Here is a 26,150-nt window from a genome sequence, read left to right as displayed (position 1 = left end):
GCCATCTCTCTAGCCCATCTTCTCTTCTTATAAGGATGTCAGTTGTATGGGACTGAGAGCTCATCTTAATCCAATATGGCCACATCTTAATTTAAGTAATTATACCTTCAAAGATCCTATTTCTAAATAAGGTTCAGTTACAGTTACTAGGAATGAAGATAAGACTTCAGTGTTGGGGCTCCGCAGGTAAAAGTCCTCACCTCCAAGCCTGACGAAGTAAGTTCCATACCCAGAAGGTGAAGGGACATAACTGACTCCTGCAAGTTGACCTCTGACAGCCACAAGTGCACCCTCCCACAAGGCACACACATAAACACTCAAACTCACACAAAACACATGTACACACACACACACATGCCCCCCCCCCCCCCCCCGGCACGTGCACACACATACAGTTAATGAAATGTAAAGACATTCAATCTTTCATCAGAATAGTATTCTGTCTACCATTTCCCCCACCCACCCACAACCACTGCTCTGTGGGCTCTTTAAGAAATGCATCTTAGCCAGCCATGGTGGTGCATGTCTTTAATCCCAGCACTTGGGAGGCAGAGGCAGGTGGATCTCTATGAGTTTAAGGCCAGCCTGGTCTACAGAGTGAGTTCTAAGACATCGAGGGCTGTTACACACCCTGTCTCAAACTGCATTTTCACTCCACAAATGTTTACTATGTCTATTATGAACCATGCTACTTTGAGCAAGAAGGACAAATCACACTCGGGTTTCCTGTACTTCGTGGATTATCTATTTTGCATAAAGACCCACAGTAAAACATGGCCATCCAGGGTTGAAGCCAAATGTCAGTCACATATAAGGCTGCAAACACACTAATATATATGTGCATATAAAACACTGTCTAATAGATATTTTATGAATGAGTATTGACCTGAACAGTAGTACACAAGATAAATCATTCTGTTTTGTCTAGCTAATGCTTGTTGGCATGTCTATCAGAATCTAAAAATTTGGTTTCTCTCTGTTCCTTGTTACAACGTTATTCTATTCCACATAATAAACTTATATTCTACTCTAAGTCGTCCACCTCCAAATCCTCAAGTAACATTCTAAGCATCAAAATATAAGCATTTGGAGGCTGAAGAGATAACTCGGTTCATAAAGTGTTTGCCACACAAGCCTGGAGACCTGAGTTAAAACTCCAGGAATCATGCAAAAAGGGAGGCCAAGTAGTGTATGCTCACACTTCCAGTGCTGGGAAGGTGGAGACAGGGGGATTCCTGGGGCTCACCGGCCAACCAGTCTAGCCTTATCCTCAAGCCCAGATCCTGGTGAGAGATCTTGTCTCAAAACCCATGATAGCCAGCTGGCCTTCCCAAGGACAATACCCAAGGTTAACCTGGGGACTTCTGGCCTCCATACCCACGTGAACATGCACACTTGCACACTTGCACATGTGTGCAAACACACATCCACACCCAGAAAAGAAAGGAGGGAAGGAAGAAAGAGAGGAAAGTTTGGAAAAATATATTCCTGACTTTAAAACTCAACTCAAGCTTGCAGCTAATGATGAAAAACACCTGCATTCTGTTTGCCTTCCAGGGCAGCGTCAGCTCCTCCCAGCCTCCGTTCGTCCAGATGCCAGGTGAGACCTTTAATTCAACAAGCAGTTTACTCACTTTTCAGTGGCAACAGCATTTGTGGTTTGTTTTCCAGGGTGGAGAACCACCAAACCCAGAGCTATGCACACGCCATGCAAGTCATATCCCCAGCCAAGAGCTTCCAATGTTTTGAAAACTACTTCACATCACTTTCTCATTTTTGTTTCTTTGGGGAAAAAAAAAAAAAAGATCAGTGAAGACAAATCTCATTGAATCATCCTGGACTTCGTCCTTAAGTTCTTGAGAGGTGGACTGTTTTTGATACGCTGCCTGGAAGAAGCTTTTAGACAAAAGCAATAGTAACCAGGCTCCAAGTATCATGTTAAAACATCTAAAGCTCTGACACCGTGATCTGATAGACAATGCCACTACAGACAGAAAGAGAAAGGAACATTAGGGGCAGGGGCTACGTTTACTAAGTACTTTCCATGGCGTATCACACACTGAGTTCAATGTATTGTATTCTTGTCAGTTTCGTGTCTCAATTCCACCGTCCTGTGAGGATAGAAAAGGAATATTCTTAATAGTAATAAACACCCTTGCACACACAACTCCCAACCCCCCCCCCCACACACACCATTCTTTCCAGATCTCTAGAGTGATTTAGTACTTTCCAAGTTGCAACAGAAAAGGAGTTCCGAAACATCCCATAAGTGAATGACTCTGATTTATTTTCCCAGCATGTCTACTTCCATTTGAATTTGTTTGCTTCTGCTCTTTTGCACTAAAGGGAGTTTCTGCCCATTCTCCTACCCTCTAGAACATTTCTCCTTTTTTAAGGAGAAATAGATACACTTGATGATTAATTTTACTTTGAAATTAGAAATGTGCCATCCTGGAAGCCTTGTCTACCTGTTCACTCTGCTCTCTGCCTTCACTAATCCTTGGATACCTTCATGACATAAATTTTCATTTGCACGGATTTCTGTCCCAGGAAAGTATGTTTGTAGTTAAAACTGTCGCCACAGAGTTCAAATGTACCAACAAATGGGAAAGTGGTGAATTTAAATGGAAGTGTAGTGAGTCAAAGCATGCCAAAGGTTTTGGTGGGGAACTTGGTTGCCTCCCCTGAATGAATGCCTATGCACCCAGTGTTGAATGCATCATTCCACTCCTGGGTTTACAGACCAGACAGCGCATGAGACCTGATCTACCACCAAGGAGCTTCTAGATCCCCTGGAAAGATAGCTGTAGCAGAGACAGAGTGAAGAGCAAAATATAAAATGCCATGATGGATGGAAGGGGCTCAGGCTCTCACTGTGACCAAGTCACCCAGGGGAAGAGTCCCAGGGAACTTGGCTTCGCTTTCCTCTAAAGAGTAGGTGGGTCAGGGGACAAAGCTCGGCTGTAAACCGCTCTCCCCCCCTCCCCACCACCACCACCACCGCCGCCGCCACCGCCGTTGTTGAGGGAAGGGACGAGAGACAGCGATGGCATCTTCTCCACACCTCAGCACTTTCACTACCTCCCGGGGTTGGTCTTGGCGAATGAGATCCCACCCTCCACTATATGGAATATATAAGTGATGAGTTATGAAGACCTGGAGCCTGTGCCCCACACAGATTCTCAATAACCATCCATTTCCTGCCACAGATGACTGCAGGGTCAGGGAGTGTTGTGCGTCTGAAACCATTTCATTCATCTTTCCTTAAATGAGACTCCTCCCAGTGTTTCCCCCTGTTCCTCTAAAAACTCGATCAAGCTTTCTCTTGATAGAGTTTGAGAGATTCAGTGTGACCACAAGGGGGCAGCAAATAACACTAGAAACGTCAAAGCCAGAAATGTCGGGAGAGGAGGGGTTATTTTTTCTTCAAAAACTGGCTTCCTTGCAACTAGACTGTCCGAGGGCAAAGCAAGCCATCTATTTATGCCAGCTAGATGTGAAACATGGTGGTGAATCTCAGTGGGCATAAGGATCAGAAGACAGGACACCTGTCCCTGGCCGGGGAGGAGGGCAGGAAGGTTGTCATCTTATCTAGAAAGACAATACCTACCTCCTGTAAGAAGCCCAGAAGCAGCCACTTGGAAACTGTCCTATATGTTATGGGATGTAGTTCAGAGACTATGAAAGATGTTTATAGTTCCATTGAACGGCATAGATTCCAAACATTCCAGTTTCACTCTGTTACTGCAATAAATACCATGACCAAAAGCAACTTTTAGGAGGAAAGGAATTCTTTCAGCTTCTAGATTACTACTGTCCATCATTGAGGGAAGTCAGGCAGGGACTCGGGCAGAAGCTTGGAGCAGAAATCATAGATGAGTTTTGGTTGCTGGCTTACACTTAGCTAGCTTCTCATGCAGCCCAGGGCCACCTGCCCAGGGAATTGTGCCTTCCACAATGGGCGACCCCTACATCAATTAATAATCCAAGCAATCCCTCACATACATGCCCACAAACCAACCTGACAAAGAGACTTATTTGAGACTCGCTTTGCAAATGGTTCTAGGCTATGTCAAGTTGGCAGTTAATGCTGACTAGGATACCAAGGAGTTCTTTAACTTATGTCTCTGTGCCCCTCTTAGCAGTATCTGGAAGATACTTGATAAATCATTATCTGGTGAAGTTATTGTACATCTAACATGAATTCATCCCTAAAGCCAGAGTGAATGTTAAGCACATCTATTATTTGGGCTGAAACAGTGATGCAGGAATATTGCACGCCATTCAAGACATGTATATTTCTTTGTTAATGATAATGTCAGGCATGTGTGGGTACCATCTTCCCACAGGACACCAATGAAGGAGCCACAATGCTCTGAGCTTCCTTTGTGAAACCTTTGCCCACTTCTCTTCCCTTTGGTCACAGGCTCCCCGGTCATGTCGGGTTACTACGGGGTCAGGAGATCTTTCCTCTCTGATTCCGACTTCCATAGCAGCAAGCAGATCTCAAATGACCTCTACCCCTCCAGCGTGGCTAAGCCCTTCGCCTGTGAGTCCTCAGCCGGGCAGAGTCACACGGGCCTGCTGGAGTCCTACCTGGCAGAGCCCTATGGAGAATACCGCCCACCCGCGCTGACCTCCACACCGAATTCCCTGTTCAGCACCTCGACCCTGCCGCCCCTGCTGCCACCTCCGTTCCCCAGCGATCCAGCTCACTTTGTGTTTGTGAGTACGGTTGTTTCACGTGCAGGGAGGAAGGGGAGGCCCCAGCTGCTGTGGCCCAGCCCTCACTATGGTAACCAAGCCGAAGCCAGATGTAACTCACCTGGGGATTCCTGAGTTTGCTCTGCTCAAACCTGGAGATGCAGTCAGGCTGGCTCTGCGGGGACCCTTCTGAGTGAGTCCTGCTCAAAGATCACATTAACCAAGGCATCAAAATTGTCTATCTAGGGTTTTGAACCCCGGGGCCTGTAAGGTAGAATTCGTGTTCATTTTGTTCCTATTCTGTTTGCTAAATGCGCCCCCACCCTGTTGGTGCGAGACTTCTTTAGACCGGCGGCCACTAAGGAACAAATGTTGAAGTCACATCTAAATAGGACTAGACAAACTTCAAAAAAGAGATGACCCAGGTTCATCTTCTGCCTCCTTGCCATTCCTCCTGTTCCAGCTTCCTCTGGAAGCCCACACACACACCAACACACACCCCCACACACAACACACACACACACACACACACACACACACACACACACACACACACCTTGTTCTTTCTTGATCCTTCCAAAGAAATAGGTTCAGAAAGATCTAAAAAAGCTGCTAATACTCCTTTTATAGAAAACTGTAAAGCCTCCTGCCACAAAGGAATGAATCGCTGTAGGTGGAATTTTAGACAATATGGGTGGGTCCGGGAATTAACCTTATTAGGTGGCAAGAACTTTCATGGGCCTTTGTTCATTTAATATTTGCAGCAACTCAATTTTGTGCCCCATTTCACAGATGAAGGGCTCAGAGTCAGGAGGGTGGTGGGTGGTAACAGTGAACGAACTCAGTCCACACCCCAAAGAAAGTTCTGTTGAGGAGGTAGGGAGTCCCCTACCCCATGACGTTCTAGAGACTATGTAACTGGAGGATTACTCCAAATGAGAACCAGGTGCTGCCATCCCCTGTAGACCCCAGAGTAACATCCTAGAGTAGAAACTAACCCAGATTTTCCTGGCTCCAGTCAAACACCAGAGGGTAAAGCTGCCTGGGAGGTAGGCTTTCAGCAGCAGTACGAGTACACGGAGGCTTCTCTGGATGCCTCCCTCGGTCCAGTGGCAGCACTGTATCCTCTGAGCATCAACTAAAGAATAATCCCCATGCCTTTGCCATTCTCCTCAGAGAGACTCCTGGGAACAGACAGTGCCGGATGGACTCAGCCAGCCAGACCCTGTGCCTGCCGATACCCTGCAAACCCTGCCACCCAGCACCAGCTGCCTCTCCCAGCTGGAGTCAGGAAGCAGCACCCAACACAGGAGCATGGGATGGGGTGCATCCCTTGCTGGGGCTCAGCCCTACTCGCTGCATGCACTGGAAGAGCTGCACCACACACCAGGGTACCCCACCCCTTCTTCATACCCCTTCACTTCTTTCATGACGGTGTCAAATGACCTCCCACCCAAGGTGGTGCCCCTCTCCCCAGAGGAGGGGTCAGACACCTCTTCTCTTCATGACCCTTCACCTTGGACAAAAGAAGATGGCGGCATGGCCTGGGGCTCTTATGAGTGCCGGAGAGCTTACTGAGGCAGCAGGCCAGAGGACTTCTGCATTCTTATGAACGTTGGAGTCTGTGTCCACAGATTCTTCTAGGTGTGCTAGCTCAATCCGACCTGGATTTTCAGTTTAAGCCACAATTCTGCCCAGTGCTAACTGACAGTGGCATTCATCTCCACTCTTAGCCACTAACCCTCTGCCACTATAACACTATAACACCCCTGCCAAACACTACAATGTCAATAAAATGCTTTGTGGATCACGTTCTAATGAGACACCCTCACAAGGGAGGCCACTTTAGAACTTCGGTAACCCATTTTATTCTGAATTTTCTGTTACCTTTGAAGCATCGTTTGGGGCTCTGGTTATTTTTCTTATATTACATTAAAAACTTTAGCAGATTATAAAATACAATGATTTTCCTGTCTAATTTTTATTGGTTATAAACCTTGTGTATCTAGCAAAAGAAAAGGGGAAGGGTATAATGCAGCTTTGAGCATGTAAAACAAAATTCATTTTATATACCACGTAACTTTAAAGTCTGCAGTGTTATGCACATTTCCCTTATTACAGGGACTTGTAAAGTCCCCATAAAAATTATGGCACCAGGTATAAATGCTTTATTGTCAATAAAATAGGATGAGGTCAGGAGACTGGCTTTGTAAATGTAGAGTTTTACCCAGGGTGTCCAAATGTTATTTCAGAATCCCCCACCATAAAAGGCTGATCAATGGGAGCCTCAGTTAAACTAGGCAGAATATGACTAATGGATTAAATTTATAGTTACCAGTGTGCCTGCACCCAGTGGGAATTCATTGATCAAAACACAAGTCATAGATTTCAAAGAAAATGCAGAAGATGGGACTAGACCATTGCAAGCGGCAAACAGGACATCAAGAAGCTCAGAGGCAAGGGGATGGGCACATTGCCAGGCAAGAGTCATCAACAGCACGTTCTGTATTTTCCAGCTACGAGAAGCAAGTCCTCTGTGGCTTATCAGTGAGAGATGGATAGCACTTACCAGGTACAAATACAGAAACTGACATCAGAAATAGGAATCTACCATTAGTAAGTCTGAGAGGTATGGATTCCTTTGCTGAGCTGAGTATCTCCACTGAGTAGAGTGGTCACTTGCAGGCCATGCCCCTCATACATGACCCACACACACCTTGACTTTGTGGATGCATAAACCAAGGCCCATAGGTGTCGCTTATCTGCCTCCTCCAATCTTCCACCACAATCACGTCTTTACTTCCTTCTCACACCTTTCGGAACCCTCTGGTCCCTCCTTGTCTCCTAGAGGCCAAGACTCTTATTTTCCACTGAGATGTCTAAATCCTCTTTTTGGACCAGTTCTTCAACAGAGTCTCCAAATTGTGCTCTGCTATTGTCTTTGTTTACCTCAGCTCGGGCAGGGAGGGTGGGGTCTGCGAATTTAAATCTAGGTATTAATTCATACTTAGATGTGAATAGTGGATATGTCTCCTCTAGTCTTCTGGTGATGTTTTCTCTCTAAGCAAACTATCCCTAGCGTATGGAATACCAACTGAAATGCTGAAATTCAAAGCCTTCCTCTTCCTTGTATTCAAAGCTCCCTCCCTGGAAAGTATCCATGTAGGAGCAAAGGAATAGTGAGCTCTGGTGGCTGTCGTCTGGTGGCTATGGTGTAGATGTGTATACACACATCTGTGGGAGAGTGATGTGATGCTTCAATGTGCAAGTTCTAATTTGCTTTCTGTTGCTATGGTAAATACTATGGTCCAAAGCAACTTGGGTAGGAATAGTCCTTACAGCAGCTTATAGCCCATCACAAAGGAAATTCAGGGCAAGAGCCTGGAGGCAAAGACCATGGAGGAACAGTGCTCCCTGGCTTCTTCCCCATGCTTCCCTCAACTTTTTGTTTTTGTTTATACACCCAGAACCTCCTGCCAGGGGCAGCACCACCCACGGTGGACTGTACCATCACACATTAATCCCTAATTAAGAAAATTCCCCCACAGACTTGCCTACAGACCAATATGATGGAGGAGGCATTTTTTCAGCAGAGGTGTCCTCTTCCAGATGACTCTAGTCTGTGTCAAGTTGACAAAAAACTGCCCAGCACAATGCACAAACATTATACAACACTCAGATCGTGGCAATTGGCATATCCATGGCATCAAAACATTTATCCTGTCTTGATAGTAAAACATTAAAATCCTTTCTTCAATAAGTACAACAAAAACAAGGGGAAATCATCTCTTCTAGTTCTTTTGAAATATAAACTATGTTACCATTGATGGTAGTCACTCTACCATGCAAGAGTATGACAAAACCTACCTATCCTAACTGTAACTTTGTACCAATGACCAACTTCTTTCCTAGCCCCCTCCTCTCCCCCACCTCAGTCTCTGTTAATCATTGTTTCTACAAGGTCAACTTTTCATACAATGTACACAAATGAAATCATGCAACCTTTGTCTCTGGGCTCCTGGCTTATTTCACATCACGTATGCCCCTATGGTTCATCAGTATTATCACAAATCACAGAACTTGTTTATGGTTGCATAGTGTGTGTGGATGGGTGGGTGAGAGAGAGAGACAGAGAGAGAGAGAGAAACAGAGACAGAGAGAGACAGAGACAGAGTGACTTCTTTATCTGCTCACCCACTGATGAATTCTTAGGTTGATTACAGCTCTTCAGTAGCAGGGATTCCTCAAAACATTAGAAACACAGCTGCCACCGCCTAACCCAGCAACTGGGTATACACTGGAAGTAAAGGTCAGCCTGGGCTCTATTCTGCTCAGCGTGTGCTCACTGGGGAACACTGGCAACATCCGCTACAGCAGAGGTGTAGTCTTCTTCTGAAGTCTTCTTCCACTTAAGACCTCTGTTGTGGTTCCCAGTAGCTCTAGAAGAGCCTTCTGTCATCCAATTGTTACTCAAAACTGAGCATCAGGCCCCACACCAGAAAGAAGAGATCTAGGTCCGCTGTAGATTAGGGATCTACATCTCTGTAGTTGAGGGCCCCAGAGTCAGTTTTGTAGACTGGCTGTGTAAACTTTTTAATAACTATAGTTATATAGTACTCACCAGGATAAGTTACTAAGTAGTAGTAGTAGAAAATTGAAGTTTCTGTAAATTATATATACGTATGTATCCTCATAATTTTAATATTTGTTTGGTTATTATGTTCAATGTTCATCATCATGGCTCACTTTGTATTCATCTACTCAAACATCATGTTCACTGATCTTGTAGTACTCTGAAGACATATTGGTTCTCAAATGATTCAGGCCTTGAAACATAGAGGAAAACAGAGCACATAAAGGTGTCTACATCCTTCTTAAAGTGCCTAACTTGGTTCAGTGTCCACAAGGTTAGTGTGTAACAAGGGAGACCTATACAGCCCACACTCGGTCTATTATCCATTTCAGCTGCCTGGCCCACAGGAAATGGGAGTGAGTCAGAATCAGGCTCATCAATTCCAAGTAGTAAATGGCTTTCAGGATTTTGTTTGACCCGATGTGTGTCTCTTTCACATATTCTAATTTGGTCCTGTTTTATTGTTCTGGAAATGTCTTATTAAAAAAATGGAAACAAACTACAAAGTTACAGCAGGGAGATTAATCACACTTCCCTACACCATTTCCTATTCAGCATGTGGCTATTAACCACACCTTTGCTTGCACAATACCATAATATGGGGAAAAAATGCATTCTTCTCTCTCTCCTGCCTCAAACCTGACATCTTCTGACTCATTGCCTCTCACGAAAGAACCAAGGAAAACTATGAGCCTCAGCTAATAATGCCAACTCTTTTGGGCTATTGCCAGGACTAAGGACATATGCATGTTTTAAATAGGTAAAAATGGTGATGTGAAGTTCAACCTATTTAAGAAAATACCAGAAGTCAAAGGTGAAACTTAAGGACCAGCAATAAGGCTTAGCAAGTGAAGCCTGGTGACCTGAGTTCTAACCCCAGGTCCGCCATGGTAGAAGGAAAGAACGGACTCCTAGAAGGTAGTCTCTGACCTCCACACATGTACTGTGACATGCACACACCCTGCATGCACACACCCCACACACAAATAAAAAATGCATAGAATAAAAGTTGTTAAGTGAAATTTAAAATCTGCCCATGCAAAACCTGCATTGTAGAGAATCACCCCATGAATCACTGGAAACAGACACAGCATGTTGTTGAAAGTGTTTGTATTTCTCTTACAATGTAATTCAAACCCCAAAGAATGAGAGCAGAAAACCACATCTTTACTTTGTTTATTTAGTAAGTCCTTTTAAATGATCATTATGACTTTCCACGGATGAGTTAATAATGCAATAGCATGGTAGGACTGAAGTGCCCCCAAAAGAAAGTCCACAAAGGGAAAAGTCCACAAAGGGGAAAACTAACCTCAACAGTAAGATATGTGCTTGCATATAGAGATGTGTATCCACAGAAGAGTATCTGAATATCTACTTTTTCTATATGTAAATATAGATATATAGTCAGGAATAAAACCACTTATATTTAAAGTACCAAAATAGTAACTGATGGGGTTTAAGTCACACTGTATTCTAATGATATTTTAGTGACTCACCAAAATTAACTTTCGGTCCAACAACTGGGCTCTGTCTAAAGTGCCCTCTCCATTGTTACATTGTTCATCTTATACAACATATTCACTAACTGTGGACTTAAGAAAGACAAAGTGAAAACTCCTATACTCTAGATAAAGAGGGATTATCTAGGTAAAGACTCAAGGGGGTGGAGGACTCCTGGCTCACCTTGCATCCCTAGCACCTGGCTTAGGGCCAGCATGTTGTAGGTGCTCAGTAGACCTTTCTTAGGTTGAACTAAGACCACCACAAAGATAGACAGCTCTTTAGCCCCTGACCCTGTAGAGGACAGCTCTCTAAAACAAGTTGACTATGGATGAATAGTAAGCGTTTGTGGGCAAATTCTTAAGATGGCTGATTAAGTATCTTAAAATATCTTCAAGAAGGAAAGTTTATGAACTTCTGAAGTAGTACAAAATATATTGGTGTATCATTTTATAACTGTGTGTGCTATGAGATATTTCTAAAAAGACATATAAGTTAGTTATTTTGGGGTTTAATATCTCTGGTATGATTAAAGCGAGCACAATAAGTCAGAAACTATAATCTCTCAGGGCCAAACTAAACAATAATACATTTTACTATACTCATTTTCAAACATTGGCATCATGTTTTATTAGATATGTGAGACATATGTATTTTTAACAATAACCTCTAATAAAAGAAGACATATAAATTTGCAAAATGCAATGCATTGTGAGTAGATTACAAGATAGAACAGGAAAAAAGTTACACATTCCAAAAGGCAAAACTGTAGACCAAACAAATAGTAGCAAGGTATTAGATCTTTTACATTAAGAAACTTTTCCCCCAACCAAATATCTTGAGTGGAATAATCCAGAAATTCTAATGCTTAGTAATTCATAAATGTATGATCACTCAGCCATTTCAGTCCTCAACCATGGTGATATATTCACAGGTTTTCATGACAGTATTCTCTATACACTTTTATATGTTAGAAATATGGCACAATAAAAAATGTTTTAAGTAAAACAGAAACTTTTCAAGCAGTATATTATGGTATTTTTTTTTGCCTAGTAATAAATAATCAAGGGCTGATTCATCATAAGCTTTTCTTAAAGGAAAGTCTAAATTCTGAATGTACACTACGAGGAGAAATTGACTATGTACAAAATCTTACACAACCTCCATCTACTAGCCTTCCTGGTCATTTTCGCATGGACCAAATGTGTATCCTATGAAACACCAATGAATACTTGTTTCCTCCACGTACTCAACATTTTGGAACTCGATATTTCCCACAACATTCGGTAACAGTGTCCCAAAGTCAAGGTGACAAAAGAACTTTGCATTACTAAAGGGCTGTAGTCAAATTGGAAAGGAATAAACTTTCCTTGTGCTGCAGACCTTCTAACATGTGCATGTCTATGTTTGATAAAACCTGCGTGGGAGGGAAAAGCATGATGCTGTGCTGTGTCATTTGCACACAAAAGACCGTCAATAATTTCAGTTAAAAACTTTCCCCGTTAAAAACACCCATTCTATCCACTCCAGGTTCTGCTGGCTGACTTTACGAAGGCCAGGGATGAACTAAAGGATTTCTGACCTTGTGACGTGGAAAGACAGAGGTCCAAAAAGCTGATTTATGAAGAAGGGGGGAAACTATGAACAGTGGCTTCAAGGAAAGAAGGTTTGAGTGGAAAGCAAGCACTGGACTGGTCAGAGCAATCAACATATGGTTGTTGAATAAATGGTGAATGAATCTGTGAATGAACCCACAATAGGAAAGCAGTAATGCGCACATGGAGAACAGAGCCGTTGCTGGCAGAAACCAGGGCTTACTTATCTTTGTATTCCTGGTACTCATTGCCCTGCCTGGTATATACCTGGTGCTCAAGGAACACCTAGTTGGATTATGGATCACTATCTTTAAAGGATTCCAAAAATGGCAAAATCTGCCTCACAAATAGTGAGACCCATCTCCTCCACACAGATTATTCTCTGATCCAGCCATGGAGCTACAAGCTAGACAGCCACTAGCTAAAATGTCAGTCCCTCTCAGCATGTCAAGATCCTTCCAACACTCAACATCAAGATACTGTGTTATAAGCAAAGGAGCCTGTGACAGCATGTCAGACTCCACAATTTGGGGTTTTTTTTTTATTTATTATTAAAACCCCAAAATGATTGTTGGAATCTCAGGGGAGGTATCCTAAAAGCAACAATCCCCCAGGAAGAAGGTCCTGGTCAGACACACAAACCACAGTCAGCAGAATGAACAGCTTGTATTCACCTCTAGCCAGTTGCTTCTTCAGGGTTCTGTGTTTTTAGAACATTCTCTAAGTTGACTTCTTCAGCTGTACAGTGGGACTATCTCACAGCACAGGTCTAATGCCCAGGAAACAACAGATGAGAACTTTAAATAACTCTGTATGGGCTGAGAATGTAGTTCAGTTGTAGAGTGCTAATCCAGCATGCCCTGGATTCTATCTCAACACAAAAATGAATGAATGAATGAATGAATGAATGAATGAATGAATGAATGAATGAGCAAGCAAACAAGAAGGGTACCCAGTTCTATAGTCATTTGGAATCTCAGGGGAAAAAAAAAAGAACAATGGCTGGTTGCTCTAGGTATCATCATCATCAACACACACACACACACACACACACACACACACACACACAGAGAGAGAGAGAGACAGAGACAGAGAGAGACAGAGACAGAGAGAGAGACAGAGACAGACAGAGAGACAGAGAGAGACAGAGAGAGACAGAGGCAGATGAAAGGAAGCTCCACTGAGAAAGTATTGTCTCTTGACTCCTCAAACATGGCTTTTGGCTCTGAAATGTCTGTTCCCGAGGCTTTTCGGTTACAAGAGCCAGAATCAAAACTCCTTAATGTTGGGCTGACCTGTAGTATAGATGGCAGGGGGAAGATTCTGAAAGCAGGCCTGGGGGAATAGTTTTCTGTAGTTGCCTAGCAGCAACAGCACCACACTGTCACTATCGGCAACAGCATCAGCACACAGATGCCCCAGGACTTGAGCCACGGCTCAGGTCAGGCAAAGGCTTCTGGGAGGAAAGATGCAGATGTCTTTGCTCTTTGTTGTCTCTGTAGACCCCAGGCATCAAAGGAGCCTGCACCTTCCAGCCTATGTTCTCTCTGGAGGACCCGTCACCAGCATCAATGTCCTTGATGTTGCCAAGGGACAACTGTGACCTCAGGCCACCCCTGCCCATTTCTGTGTGAGTGGAGAGCTGAGGAAGAATGTTTAGTCGGAAAGAACGAGACAGCACTCCAGAACAGGGGAAAGAGAGGCACATAGAGAGCCCAAGAGAGGAGAAAAGAGTGAAGACAGCAAATGAAGAAACACATCAATAGGAAAAACAAGAAATAGAAAACGTACGTGAGAATAAACAACAACAAAAAAGAGGAAACCTTCTTTTTTTTTTTTTTTTTTTTTTTTGGTTTTTTGAGACAGGGTTTCTCTGTGTAGCTTTGCACCTTTCCTGGAACTCGCTTTGGAGATCAGGCTGGCCTCTAACTCACAGTGAACCGCCTGGCTCTGCCTCCTGAGTGCTGGGATTAAAGTCTGTGCACCACCACCGTCCGGCAAAAACCTTCTTAAAAACAAACCAAAAGTAAGACCAAGACCAAAAGGAGAAAAGAAGTAATGGGAAAATCTGTGGAGAGGAGGAAGTGGTACAGGGAGGGGGTTCCTCTCAGATCCTGGGGTCCTTCCCTGGTCGGGTCCTTAGGCCTGGCCTGGCAGAAATAGGCTCCAGTGGCTGATAAACAGCAGCTGGACCAAATACAGCTGCACCTCACTCTACCCTCCACCACAGATGCAACCGCTGTGTCCCCAGCCCTGACCTTCTCCCAGATAAGTGACGCCCCACCTGCCTGACAGACAGTTCTACCTACCCATCATGCTTTTATCATCCCCAGAGACCCTTTAGCTGAGCTGTTTGTTATACCCTGTATCTAATATACTATATTTGATACATTTTAATTTTTTGGATATTTTTCTAAAGATCTTTGAAGCTAAAGCTTATATATATATTTTTTTCATTTCAGAGAACTCAGGGATTAAAGACTAGAGACCTGTACTATCACTTTATCTGCATTCCTGGAAATATCTAGTTATTTACAACGGGGACCCTTCTGTCTCTCTGTGATGATTTGGCCTGGCATTCTACAGCACCCCAGTCTCTCCCATCTTTCAAGTCACAGGCTAGAGAGCATCTCAGGCAGTCCTTGGAAAATGTGCATCACCACAGACTCGAGTCACTTATGAGGGGTCCAATGAGGCAGCTTGGCTCCGAATCCCCCTACCTCTCTCCTCAGAGCCTTAAAAACAAACCCCACAACCTTCTCTCAAACAAGCAGGGGTGCTATGAGGCAAAAAGACTGGGGTGCAGAGGAAGAAGGGGGGAAAAAAGAATATGGATTGCCACAGCACGGTGATGGAATCCCCACCTAGAGAAATCTCAGACGGTCCAGGGCAGTAGTGATGACTCACAGCTCTCTGAGCAGCCAAATGAGTGTTGATGCCCAGGGACTGTTTGCTGGCAGCCCAGTATCTGTGGCCTAGCAGGAGGGAAGATGGACAGGGAGGGAAGCCCACAGGTAACCAGGCCGGGCCAGAGGAACACAAAATGCAAAGCTTAGGCCTCTGCTGTCCTCTGGCCTGCAACCTGGGCCCAGAGTGGCCTTTTGCTGTGCCACACCCACTGGCTGCCATGTTCACTCTCCAAACCTGAGATTTCTCCCTTAAAATGGAGATTGGACAAGTGAGAATCCTTGTGGCTAGCCAGCCTGGCTCGGGTGATCCCCGAGGAGCAGCCTAGGTCAGTGGGGGCTCCTGAGCTGCCTTTGAGGCAGGGACATGGAGCATCTTTGAGGACACCTGCTCTGTCTGTGGGAAGGTGGACAAAATGTTTAAAATAGGAGAAAAGCAAGGGTCAGGACCCAAAGGCATCTCGCTCCCTGTTTCTCTGGACTCCCTGTGAGGTGCCTGTGTGCAGGATTTCTGCAGAAGATAGTCCATTTTGTTAAGCCTTTGAATATTCAAATTGAAAGTATCGCGCAATCATTGATTGTCAAATCATGGGTTTCTAGAGGTTTTAAATACTTGGCATGAGGGGGAAAAAACTCAAACCTATACCCGAAGGTATAAAACATTAATTCTGTGTGTCTCCTGCTCCAGGGACCTGGGTGCTGCCTCGTGTTTTGTGAAACTTTAAAAATGTCGCATCTCTGCCTTTCTCCCTGCACAGGAGCCCTCCTAGGTGCTAAGTCTCTGAAGCTGCAGCATCCAGTCTCCAGCCCAGCTCCTGCTGACCACGATGTCGGGTAACTCGGCTGCTTCTCCAGGGGTCGGGTCATGAGGGCCAGGGGCACTTGGATCCGGGTGTATTTCTCTGCTTTTCCTGCGCATAACAGAGAGTCACAAAGTCAGAGCAGGATAGTCAGGGCCGGGCAAGGATCCAGAGAGGGCGCGGGCCCGCTGGGTCGGCTCCCGCTGGGTAAGGGCAGAGGCCCAGAGGCCCAGAGGCCCATCTGACTGTCCCGGACAATCGCGTACCCCAGGCCCCTGCCTGCCCCTTCTCTTTTCCACCTTGGCGTCCTGGGAATTGGAGACGCCGATCTGGTGCGCCAAGAAGCGGCGGCGGGGGGAGCTAGAGGCTCACGGTGAGCCCGGGACTGGAGCAAGGACGCATCCGGCAGGGAGCTAGGCTGGGGCTGTCTCCGCGTGGACCCCAAGGCGCGCCCGCTGCCTGCAGATCCCGGAGCCGAGCCAGGCAGTGGGGATGGGAGGGAAGGAGACTGGAGCGGAGAGGGCGCGCCCTGGCACGGTGGCGGGACATCCGATTCCCAGGATCGGGAAGAATAGTGCACCTTTCCTGTAGGATCCTAGCTCTCAGGATCTGGCTTGGGGGTAGGGGTCTCCTTGATATCCAGCCGCGGTCCCTGCACTAACCAGGCGAGGCGCTGGCGGCCTGGCATTGTCGCCTGACGCCCAGGCCAGGGGCCACTGCGCTCCACCCTTCCCCATGCGACTCCCAAGCGCTGGCTCTAGGGTCAAGGTCAGGGCGGGAGTCACCCTGGGCTTCGGCGACAAACCCCACTTGAAAAGTGCATCTGCCCGGTCTAACTTGGCCTATCAACCAGTCAGACCTACTCACTGCGCTCTGCCGGGGAGGCCCCCAGGCTGTCACCGGTCCCTCCCTGCGGACCCCAGCCTAGCGCGGCGGCCACTTGGGCTCTCCCAGGCCACCCGGCCCAGCTCTGCGGGCTCAGGGGCGGCCCCTTCCGGAGGGCGGCCTCCAGGCGACTGCGCGGTCCTAGGGAGCCTCGGGATGCCTTTACTCAGAGCTGCAGCTCTTGCTGGAGAACTCTCCACAGCCCGGTTCTCCGAGAAATACCTGTCCCGGAAAGAGAGGGGATGGGAAGAGAGATGAGGAGAGCGACCCGGGAGCGGAAGGAGAAAGGGCATGAGAAAAAAAAAAAAGAGAGAGAGAGAGGAATTTTTTAAAAAAGGAAAGGAGTGACAGGAGGAAACCCCCTGGGCTTGGCCCCTTTTCTGGGGTCAATCCAGTAAGGCCCTCAAAGGGTCAGGACAGGCTGCTCAGACCTTTACTGCTTGTCTGGGGGCGGGGGGCGGGGGCGGGGGGTGTGCTGGCTTCCAGACCATGGGCACCACAACTGATGCTTGTACCTCCCAAGAAACCATGCCTGGCCTGGTGGAGGAATACAGTGTGTGTGTGGGGGGGGGGGGCTCACAATATGAACATTATTATGGTGAGGTGGGTAAGGTCAGCTGTTGCGGATCGGAGAGCTCCCCCAGGTCCACAAGCACAGCCAGAACCCCAGATTTTACGGTCTTAGCCAAAATAGTAGGCTTGCTGAACCTGCCTCCACATTCCAGAGCAGCACAACCTGTTCTGTACTGAGGATGCGGCCCAGAGGGGGGTGAATGACTTCATAAATGCCCATGGGAACTGTCCCCACTAAGACCCTGAAGCAGCAGCGTCGTCTTCACCTTTTCAAGTTGGAGAAATGTGGGTGTTTTCAAAAGCTAGGGGGTTTTGTTTTGTTTTGTTGTTTTGTTTTGTTTTTGCATTCTCTTTGTGTTGTGCAAAGGTTGAAACTTGGCCTTGGGTATCCAAACCTTATCAGCGGGACCCTCACTGTACCCCCTGACACCCAAGCTTTGGGAGTGACCGCTGACCCGGTTGCCTCTCCCCCAGAAAAACCGAAGGTGTATCAAGGTGTCCGGGTGAAGATGACCGTGAAAGAACTCCTGCAACAAAGAAGAGCACACCAGGCCACCTCGGGGGCAACCGTAAGCACGACCCCCTCTCTCCCTCCCTCCCTCCCTCCCCAGTCCATGGTAGGTCTCATTCAGCCCCGTGTCTGGGAAGATGGAGAGACCACCCACAAGCACAGCCCTGCTCAGGGAGTCTTAACAACTTCTGCTCCCAGCTTCACCCCAGGTTACCACAGGCAGCCACAAAAACATGTGGGACATGGTGTAGGGCTCAGGGATGTGGAAGGCTCATCGCTCACTCTTCATAGTTGAGTGTGGAAGGCTTGTTGGTCCTCTGCAAGGGAGAAATGCAGCCAGCAGGTAAGTACATGGCTACAGTATTAACATAGAGTATAGATGTAGCCCCCATACACTCAGAGAAAAATCTCCCCCAGAAACCCACCTAGTTTCTCTGTGACTTAGACTCTGGGGTCATTTATGTGAAAAATCACCAGTCACTGAAAGTCTCCAGAAGAAAAGGAGCCTGTCTCTAAAATGCACAGAACTATTAGAAAACTGATCTGAGCAGTCATGGGGTATCCTGCCACTTCACATATACTACCAGAGTACTTAGGGCAACTGCAGAAACATATACACTAGGTGTGGTTGTCCACCGGGAAGAAGTTTAATTGGATCAGACAGCTAGGACTCCAATCGCATATGTTAATTACCATTGGTTCCCATCTCCATGCGGTGCTGTCTGTGTTCCAAGGAGGACTTCATGAAAGGGAAGGAGAAGAGAAGCTATGGGGGAATTGTGAGATAGGTTTCTGAGCCAGAGGAACTGGGTTTAGTTCTCAGTAACTCTGTGGCTCATATCCACCAGCACGTTAACTTTCTTTTGTCTGTTCCCTCCATTTTTCAGTTGAAAGCTAATAGGGCTGTAAAGGGTTAAATGAGTACTTACAGTATTTCCCACAGTGAGTACACAATGGATATTCTTTGGAAAAGATCACTAAAATAAATTCCAAATGAGGATGGATAGCCAGTACACAATAATGTATATTATACTTTTGGCTTAGAACTTAGAGTTCACAGATATTTGCTATGATTTGGTACATACAGCTAGAGAAATTAGTTATCTCCACTCCAGGGAACTGTAGACTGTCCCTGCATTGCAAAAGGGAGTTCGCAGTTGTTGTTGTTGTTGTTGTTTTTTAAGCACTTCTGTATATTCATTATTTCATTTGGTTGTAATGATCAGATGACATAAATAGACCAGAAATGTGTCCTCCATGATTGCTAAGATCCAAAGTCTTGAAGCTGACAACAGGCTAAAGGCAGAGCCAAGATAATATTTTTTGTTAGTATTGGCTCTCTAAACTCATCATACTAAGCAGGAATTTAATAACCTCATTATTAAAATTCCATTAATAAAACTGGGGCCATGGGAGCTGGAGAGGACTTTTGCAGAGAAACATCAATCAACAAAGGTGTTAAAACATACTCTTTCAGCAAGGAGCTTTGGTACTCTGCTTCAGCTGTACCCGGAGCAACCATCCCATTTAGGCAAAACAATCCTGTCACTGCTCAAGCCTTACAGTTGGTGTGACCACTGTGGGCTTGTTTGCAGAGTGGAGGGTAAGAGGAAGTATGTGACCAGGTTCTGCTCCTGAGAGAGTTCTGATTTGACATTTTCTGGGTTCCCTCTGAGAATGAAGAGGGACTTCGGAAGCATGTCTACCAAGAACATACACTACTGCCTCCTAGGAGGTTCTCACTCACCCCTGACATTTCCAGCACTCAAGAGTCAGGCACATAGCACTGAAATAGGAGCCCCAGATGTGAAATCCCTTTCTGAGAGCAATGAGAAGGATGTGGGATCCTGGGGCTGCTCCAACAGTGTACCCAGTCGGCAAGGGAGGAGAATAATTTGTGCCTGCTCCATGCAGACCTGCCTAGTTTAACAGAGACTGTATCCATCTTCGTCCAATGTTAAAAGACATCTCTGGGAAACAGTAATCCAGGGAGAGAATTAATTGTGTCAAATATTGCAAAGCAAAAATAAATCTATCTTGGTTTTTTTGCTATGAAGTCAGAGGAGTATCTAAAATTTTAAGAAAGCAGTCATGAATGGTAGTTATAGACTGAGGTAGATATCCAGGTCTCAAGTGTACCAGAAGAAACTATACACGTCAGACTGGTAAATTTAATTTAAAAACTTATTTCAGCCATATCAAATCACACACACACACACACACACACACACACACACACACACACCACTTCTTTGCCTTTAAAGTTAAAAAAATACTTTAGATAAGTTAGTGCTTATCTAAAGATAAAGATAAAAAAATTCTTTTTTTTTTTTTTAGCATTAGTTGTTTTTGGTTTTGTTTTTTAATAGCCTTGATGTGTTTTTATATACTGTTGATTGTGGTTTTGTGTGCTGTCTGAAATCTAAGAGAGAGGCGCCATTCTTTGTATTCTTGGAGCAAAGTAGAAAATGAACCCCAGAGCTAGAAAGATAATATCAAGTAGGATATTATAAACATACCTCCGGGCAATCACAGGCTAACAAGGAAGCAAACAGAGCAGTGGGGAAGCAGGGGTTAAAAGCCAGCCTTACAATGAAGCAGATTTTTTTTTAAGACCCATTCCTCCCAAGTCCTTCAGCTCAAGCTGCAGTCAAATATTTGCATAAAGAGCTGGTAAAGGCTTCCAGCTTCCTGGTTCATGACATTACAGCATGGATCGTTTTCAAAATGAACACACCTCCCATTCGAGCAGGGGCTGGCTGTGTGCTGCATGCAGGTGGCTCAGGGAACAGGAGTGAGTATTCCCCTGCAACCCAAGAGAGGTGTGGTGAGCTTGGCTTCCTGGCCCAGAGCAACAGCGCTCTCTGGTCCCTTTAAACTTTAAAGATGCCACCTGAAGTCTAAAGGAAAGAAACCCTGAATTACTCGGTTAGTATAATTGTCCTTTCAACTGGAAAAGGAAAGCTGCTTCACTTTAAGTATTTGAAGGGCTCAGCCTTAGGAATTTTCAGCATTTAGATACAGTAATTTTAAAAAGCAAATTATACAGAAAACAATTTTTTGAAATATGCAAAGAACTGAAATTTTTCTGGCTCTGAACTCAAATGTTTATAGGCTCTGAATCACTGAATACAACTTCAAGAATTTTTTTTTTTATATTTTTAAAGGCCATAAATGTGAATATTTTAGCTTCCTGATTTAACAGATCTAGAAACAATGTCTCATTATTATTCATTTCTTTATGAGACGTGAATTCCTAAGACCAAGAAACCAACTTTGAAGAAATGTATGTGACTAAAGGCATAGTTGGGTTAAGTAAATGTTAACTCTTACTCATTATAAAATAAATTGCTTAATAGAAAGGCTGCTTGCTGAGTTTTCTTGAATTGTTCTATATTTCTATAACAAAAATATTTTACATCAACCTTTATCAAAATTAATCACTTAACATTTTAGCAAGGAATCTGATGTTAGGAAATAAAAAACAATCCCCAAATAAGCAAATATACAATCAAATCTAAAATATAATGCTAGCTTTACTTAAAGAAGTCCAATGTTCTTAGAAGACGGAGTCTGGCTTACCGCAGCCCAGCAGGAGAATCCCCTGCCCAGCTTCCCCAGAACCGCAGCCAGCGCGTCCCTAGGCTTCATGCTTCTCTTCTTGCCTTGACAGCTGTCAGGAAGCAACAGTATCCACCTTCCAGACTCCAGCACGCCATCGTCTGCAGGTCAGTACAACCAGCTTCACAGTTCCCTCAACCCCTTTCAAAAGTCCATCTCGGAAGCCTTTCAGAGCCTGACTCAGGGGTTAAGAGAGGCACCACCATTTAATTGGACTCCAACCAATCAGAAGGTGACTCCAGATGTAAACCCAGCAAAGGAAGAAAGACAGAGTTTGCCCTCATTCTGTACTGTCTGTTCTGTCCCAAGATTTTGTCCTTCACATTTGTCCCAGTTGCTGCTCTCCAAGCAACTCAACTCCATTCCAAAATCAAGGTTTGTTTGTGCAGAAGTTTGTTGTCTTTTCTTGGTGAAGTATGATTTGGGGTCAGAATATTCAGAATGATACCTTTCCTCTTGTTCATTTAGCTTCTAGCCGACAGGGGCTCCCTTCCCACTTTTTACTCTCTTCCCAGAAAGCAGTTCAAACAAGTGTAAGTTTCCCCAGCCCAATATGAATAACTCCATTACATAAACACTCCTTCCTACGCCACTATGCAGCTAAGACTTTAAGGAGGTCATACAGAAGGAAGCCTGTGCCTATGACAGTTCCCACCAAACAGGTCACTTTAACTTGACCTGAAAGGAGCCTGAGAATTCTACAGCCCCTTTAATGGGCTCTAACCTCTCTTCTGTGAACCTTAGAGACTGATTATCACACACGGGGACTATTCACAATAACATGGAAAGGGGGTGATGTTTGTCAGATTATTCTCCTTGGCTCTCTATGGCTTGTTGTTTGTTTGTTTGTTTGTTTTTTCATTGCCCTCCCCTCCCAACATGTCCACAAATAAGACATTTTTGCTCTCTACTTCCAAGCAAAGTGTTGTTAACTTGTGCTCTATGTTCTAAGCTTCCTGTTTTCATGTATGCAGTACTATTTTTGTCATTTCCCAAAACCCTCTCCTCAACCATTTAAGTTGCTACATGAAAAGTTTAGGGATGCAGCAATCCTGAGTCAAGAGCATAGTACCAGGTTTCCCAAAGCCCCCACCAAATCTATCTGTGGCTTCAGGGAAATCTCCCTGAGCTGCAGACAGAGTTTAGATGTCAATGCTTTCATACTCCAAAAAGTGGAGGCAGGTGCTCCCCTTGAATGTGACATTTAATTGCAGGCTAGGCCACTATGCCTTTTTTAGTTTTCCCTAACCATATTGAGAGCTACTTATCCTCTTCCTGATCAGATTCATTTCTCTGGTACTTAGGTTAACCCAAGACAACTAAAACAGTCCAGATTCCTAAACTGTTTACTTTTAGGGAATTTCTCAATCACCACTTCCCCCTAAATATAATAAATAGAAAAAAAAAACTCTGTTGAAATCTACTTTGCAATTTTTAAGCAAAAAAATCATTTCCCTTTCTCTTCTAGGACTATATTTTGAACCCGAACCGATGTCTTCCACACCCAGCTATTTTCAACCCCGAGAATTTTCCACCTGTGTCTCTTGTGAGGAAAGTCCAAGCTGCCTCGACCAGATCTTTGAATCCTACCTTCAGACAGAGACACTCTCAGGGCCTTTGCTCAACTCCACGCAAAGTGCTCCCCACTATTTCCCAGACAGCTGTCAAGTGGCCCCTTTCTGCTATAACCAGAGCCTGGTAATTCATCTGCATCCTTCCTGTAACCTGATGGTTGCTAACTGTGGGGTAGAGATGCTTTGTAGAAGTGTTTGCATCATCTCATGAGAAAGCTTACAAATGTTAACAACAAGGAAATAGTCAGGGAAGCATTTAAAGTTCAGTGTGTGGGCCCCTTGAAGGGCATAAACCTTTGAATACACACTTATTATGATTCCTGAGTAAATGGATGTCTGGCAATAAAAAGGTCCCCTGGTGCTTGATGTTTTTAACATCAGTTAGACATCTGTTAATTTGGAAATCAATAGTTTAAACAATAGCCCTTAGATTTTTTTAAGTCCTTAAATGGATTGAGATGTGTGTGTGTGTGTGTGTGTGTGTGTGTGTGTGTGTGTGTGTGTGTGTGTGTGTGTATGATACCAAATATTCTAATGAGGCCTGGCTTAACTGCTGAATTGGCTCTGCTAACTGGCTGGTTTGGTCTGCCATAAGCAAAGGGACATATTTAAGCCTGAGACAATAAAACAGCTCTGTGGTATATGCCTTTAATCCCAGCATTTAGGAGGCGTAGGCAGGAAGATTAGGAGTTCAAGGCCAGTCTCAGCTAAATAGTGAGTGGAAGCTCAGCCTAGGCTACGTGGACCTTCCCTCAAAGAAAGACCAAAAATGTTCTAGTCTTTGAAGAATTCAGATTTTCTCTTCTTGATGGATCTCAAATGTTCAGAAATGTGTTCTCTTTAAAATGAGTAAGACTTTTTATGTTTTAGAGATTTATAATTTTTTTTAGTTTTAAATGTAAGGTTTTCTTCCTTTTAAAAAGAAATGTGAATATTTTCTCTTTTAGTTTGTCAAAAGTCCATATAATGGGAAAACTGAATTTAGAGAAGATGGAAAATTAACTCCACAGAATGTGCATATTTTCAGGGACAAATAGCACCCAGTTTCTGCTCAGCTTCCAAGTCTGACAATTGTAAACTTGCTTAAGATGTGGTAGATCTTTGGCAGCTAGGGGGGATACATTGGTGATGGGGGAGGGAGTTTCTTATCTTGGGGTGTCCTAGATGGGCCCTTGAGAACTCAGGTTCTACCTTTGTGTGTTTACCTGGCTCCTCATGGTCAAGGGTGTAGAGAAACAGCCAAGGTGCCACCTGCAGCTTACACTGTGGCATGCAGCAGGATTTGAAGTGCAGGTGACCCGAGACACAGTGAGAGATTTTGTGGTTTAAGAGCAAAACATCCTGCAAAGTATGGTCTTAACAAAGGAAGGCAGTGAAGCAAGGCAATTGATTGTTGGGAAAGAGAAAGGGGAATCTAGGGTGTAGTGTCCTGAAATCACGCAGTCAACAGATGAGATTACTTCTAAGGACTTGGGTGGATGGCTTGAGGCTTATTTTTACCCCTGATTTTCTCACTTTGCACCATTCAATCCACACTGCTCAGTTCTTTTGATCCTGTCTAAGTTACCAAGCTTTTTGTTCCCTGGTTTTCATTTCTCCAGACTCCAGAATCGCCTTCGGATTCCTCCAGTCTCTCTGGCTCCTTTGACTGCAACTACTCACCAGCTCAGCTGCCTTCCTACACTCCAGAGAATTACTCATCTCCGCCTTCTCTGGATTCCCTAAACCACAGCCTCCCAGAGGAAGGCTACCCATACCACCACCACTGGCCTTCCCACACCCAGTACAACCACTTCTCCCCGGCCACCCCCTCCGTCTGCTACTGTGCATCCTGTGAAGCCGAGCATCTGGATGCCTTCAGAACCACAGAGTTCTTCTCCTACTCCAGCACAGACTATGTGGACTTTGCCCCCTCGGCCGCCGCCGTCGCCGCCGCCGCCACCACCACCAGCGATTTCTATAAGAGGGAAACAAGCTGTGATGCCTGCTACAGTTAGTAAAAAACCACACTGGAACGTGTCGTGGGTATATCTGTTTCTCTACCGCATCTAGATGACACTAACATTCAACCCATTCACAAAACATCCCACATATGGTTTACATCTCACAGTTTTAAACCTCCTGACACTAGTGTAGGAATCAATATGAAGCCCTCAAACCTACCTGGTCTTGTGCCACCCTCATTTTACACACTCACTGTTAAAAATGTTTGTGTGGAATTCCCCCCATGCCTTGCTTCTCAGTGTAACGAACAAACTCTTTTGTAAACTAATAAATAACTTTGTATAATATACGTTGAGTTGTTTTTTTTTTCAATTTGCAATAGTAGTATCATTTGATCTCAATATTATCAATTAGTCAGGAAATCACTTACTATAAATGAACTATAGCTTCATCTAACTTAGTTGTACATTTAAAACTATTCTAATATGATGAAATGCCCTGGATGCCATGGGACAGAGGAGAAGGTCTTGCTCAGAGGCTGAAAAAGGAGAAAGCTGCTTTGGCTAATCGAGGATGTACATCTTGGAGCAACATCAGACAAAGATGCGATGACTCACTGGTCTCTTGTATCCAGCATTAGTCAATGGAATGTTAATGTGACCAAAAGCACACACTTTACCTACAGCAACGTTAGCCTTGAGATAACTCTTTTGCATTTCCAAAATACTGTTTTGTAAACTTTCTCAACAAATATTGATCTTCTTTCTCTCGACATTTGTCATAAAGTAGATCCAGTGCAGAGTTCAGATTTGTGGTTATCCTCTTTTCCTGAACTATGGAGTCATTAAACCCCGCTCAAAGCTCTGTTTTCAGCTCTGTCAGGCCTCCTGGAAGGACCCAACTG

At 44.7% G+C, this 26,150-nt stretch overlaps 2 protein-coding genes and 1 long non-coding RNA gene across 7 annotated transcripts; 2 read left to right on the top strand and 1 right to left on the bottom strand.

The window, feature by feature from the left end:
- Positions 1 to 1,472: 1,472 nt before the first annotated feature.
- Pou2af2 (POU class 2 homeobox associating factor 2) lies at positions 1,473 to 6,666 on the top strand. The gene is made up of 3 exons (XM_006972323.3): positions 1,473 to 1,600; positions 4,427 to 4,725; positions 5,881 to 6,666. Exons 1-3 carry the CDS (start codon positions 1,522 to 1,524, stop codon positions 6,280 to 6,282), a joined length of 780 nt encoding a protein of 259 aa, XP_006972385.3. The 5' UTR covers positions 1,473 to 1,521; the 3' UTR covers positions 6,283 to 6,666.
- Positions 6,667 to 11,442: 4,776 nt separating this feature from the next.
- LOC143274252 (uncharacterized) lies at positions 11,443 to 22,369 on the bottom strand. Of its 2 annotated transcripts, none has more exons than XR_013052740.1 (3): positions 21,690 to 22,369; positions 18,052 to 21,007; positions 11,443 to 17,245 (listed from the first exon to the last, which is right to left on the bottom strand). It is a non-coding gene; the product is annotated as an uncharacterized LOC143274252 (long non-coding RNA). The 2 variants fall into 2 exon arrangements; XR_013052741.1 differs by having other exon boundaries at positions 18,052 to 20,913.
- On the top strand, positions 18,077 to 25,593 carry Pou2af3 (POU class 2 homeobox associating factor 3). 4 transcript variants are annotated; one of them, XM_042280926.2, is made up of 4 exons: positions 18,077 to 18,165; positions 21,781 to 21,835; positions 23,197 to 23,426; positions 24,904 to 25,593. In XM_042280926.2, the coding sequence occupies exons 1-4, from the start codon at positions 18,106 to 18,108 to the stop codon at positions 25,297 to 25,299; spliced, it is 741 nt and encodes a 246-aa protein (XP_042136860.2). In that variant the 5' UTR covers positions 18,077 to 18,105; the 3' UTR covers positions 25,300 to 25,593. The 4 variants fall into 4 exon arrangements, with proteins under 4 accessions (XP_042136860.2, XP_076432377.1, XP_076432375.1 ...); XM_076576262.1 differs by lacking the exon at positions 18,077 to 18,165 and adding an exon at positions 18,311 to 18,450; XM_076576260.1 differs by lacking the exon at positions 18,077 to 18,165 and adding an exon at positions 20,818 to 20,901.
- The last annotated feature ends 557 nt before the right edge of the window (positions 25,594 to 26,150 follow it).

Source organism: Peromyscus maniculatus, chromosome 7 (assembly GCF_049852395.1).
Source record: "Peromyscus maniculatus bairdii isolate BWxNUB_F1_BW_parent chromosome 7, HU_Pman_BW_mat_3.1, whole genome shotgun sequence".
NCBI classification, from domain to species: domain Eukaryota; kingdom Metazoa; phylum Chordata; class Mammalia; order Rodentia; family Cricetidae; genus Peromyscus; species Peromyscus maniculatus.
Note: the sequence above shows the minus strand (reverse complement) of the source record. Positions and strands in the feature narration are given on the sequence as shown.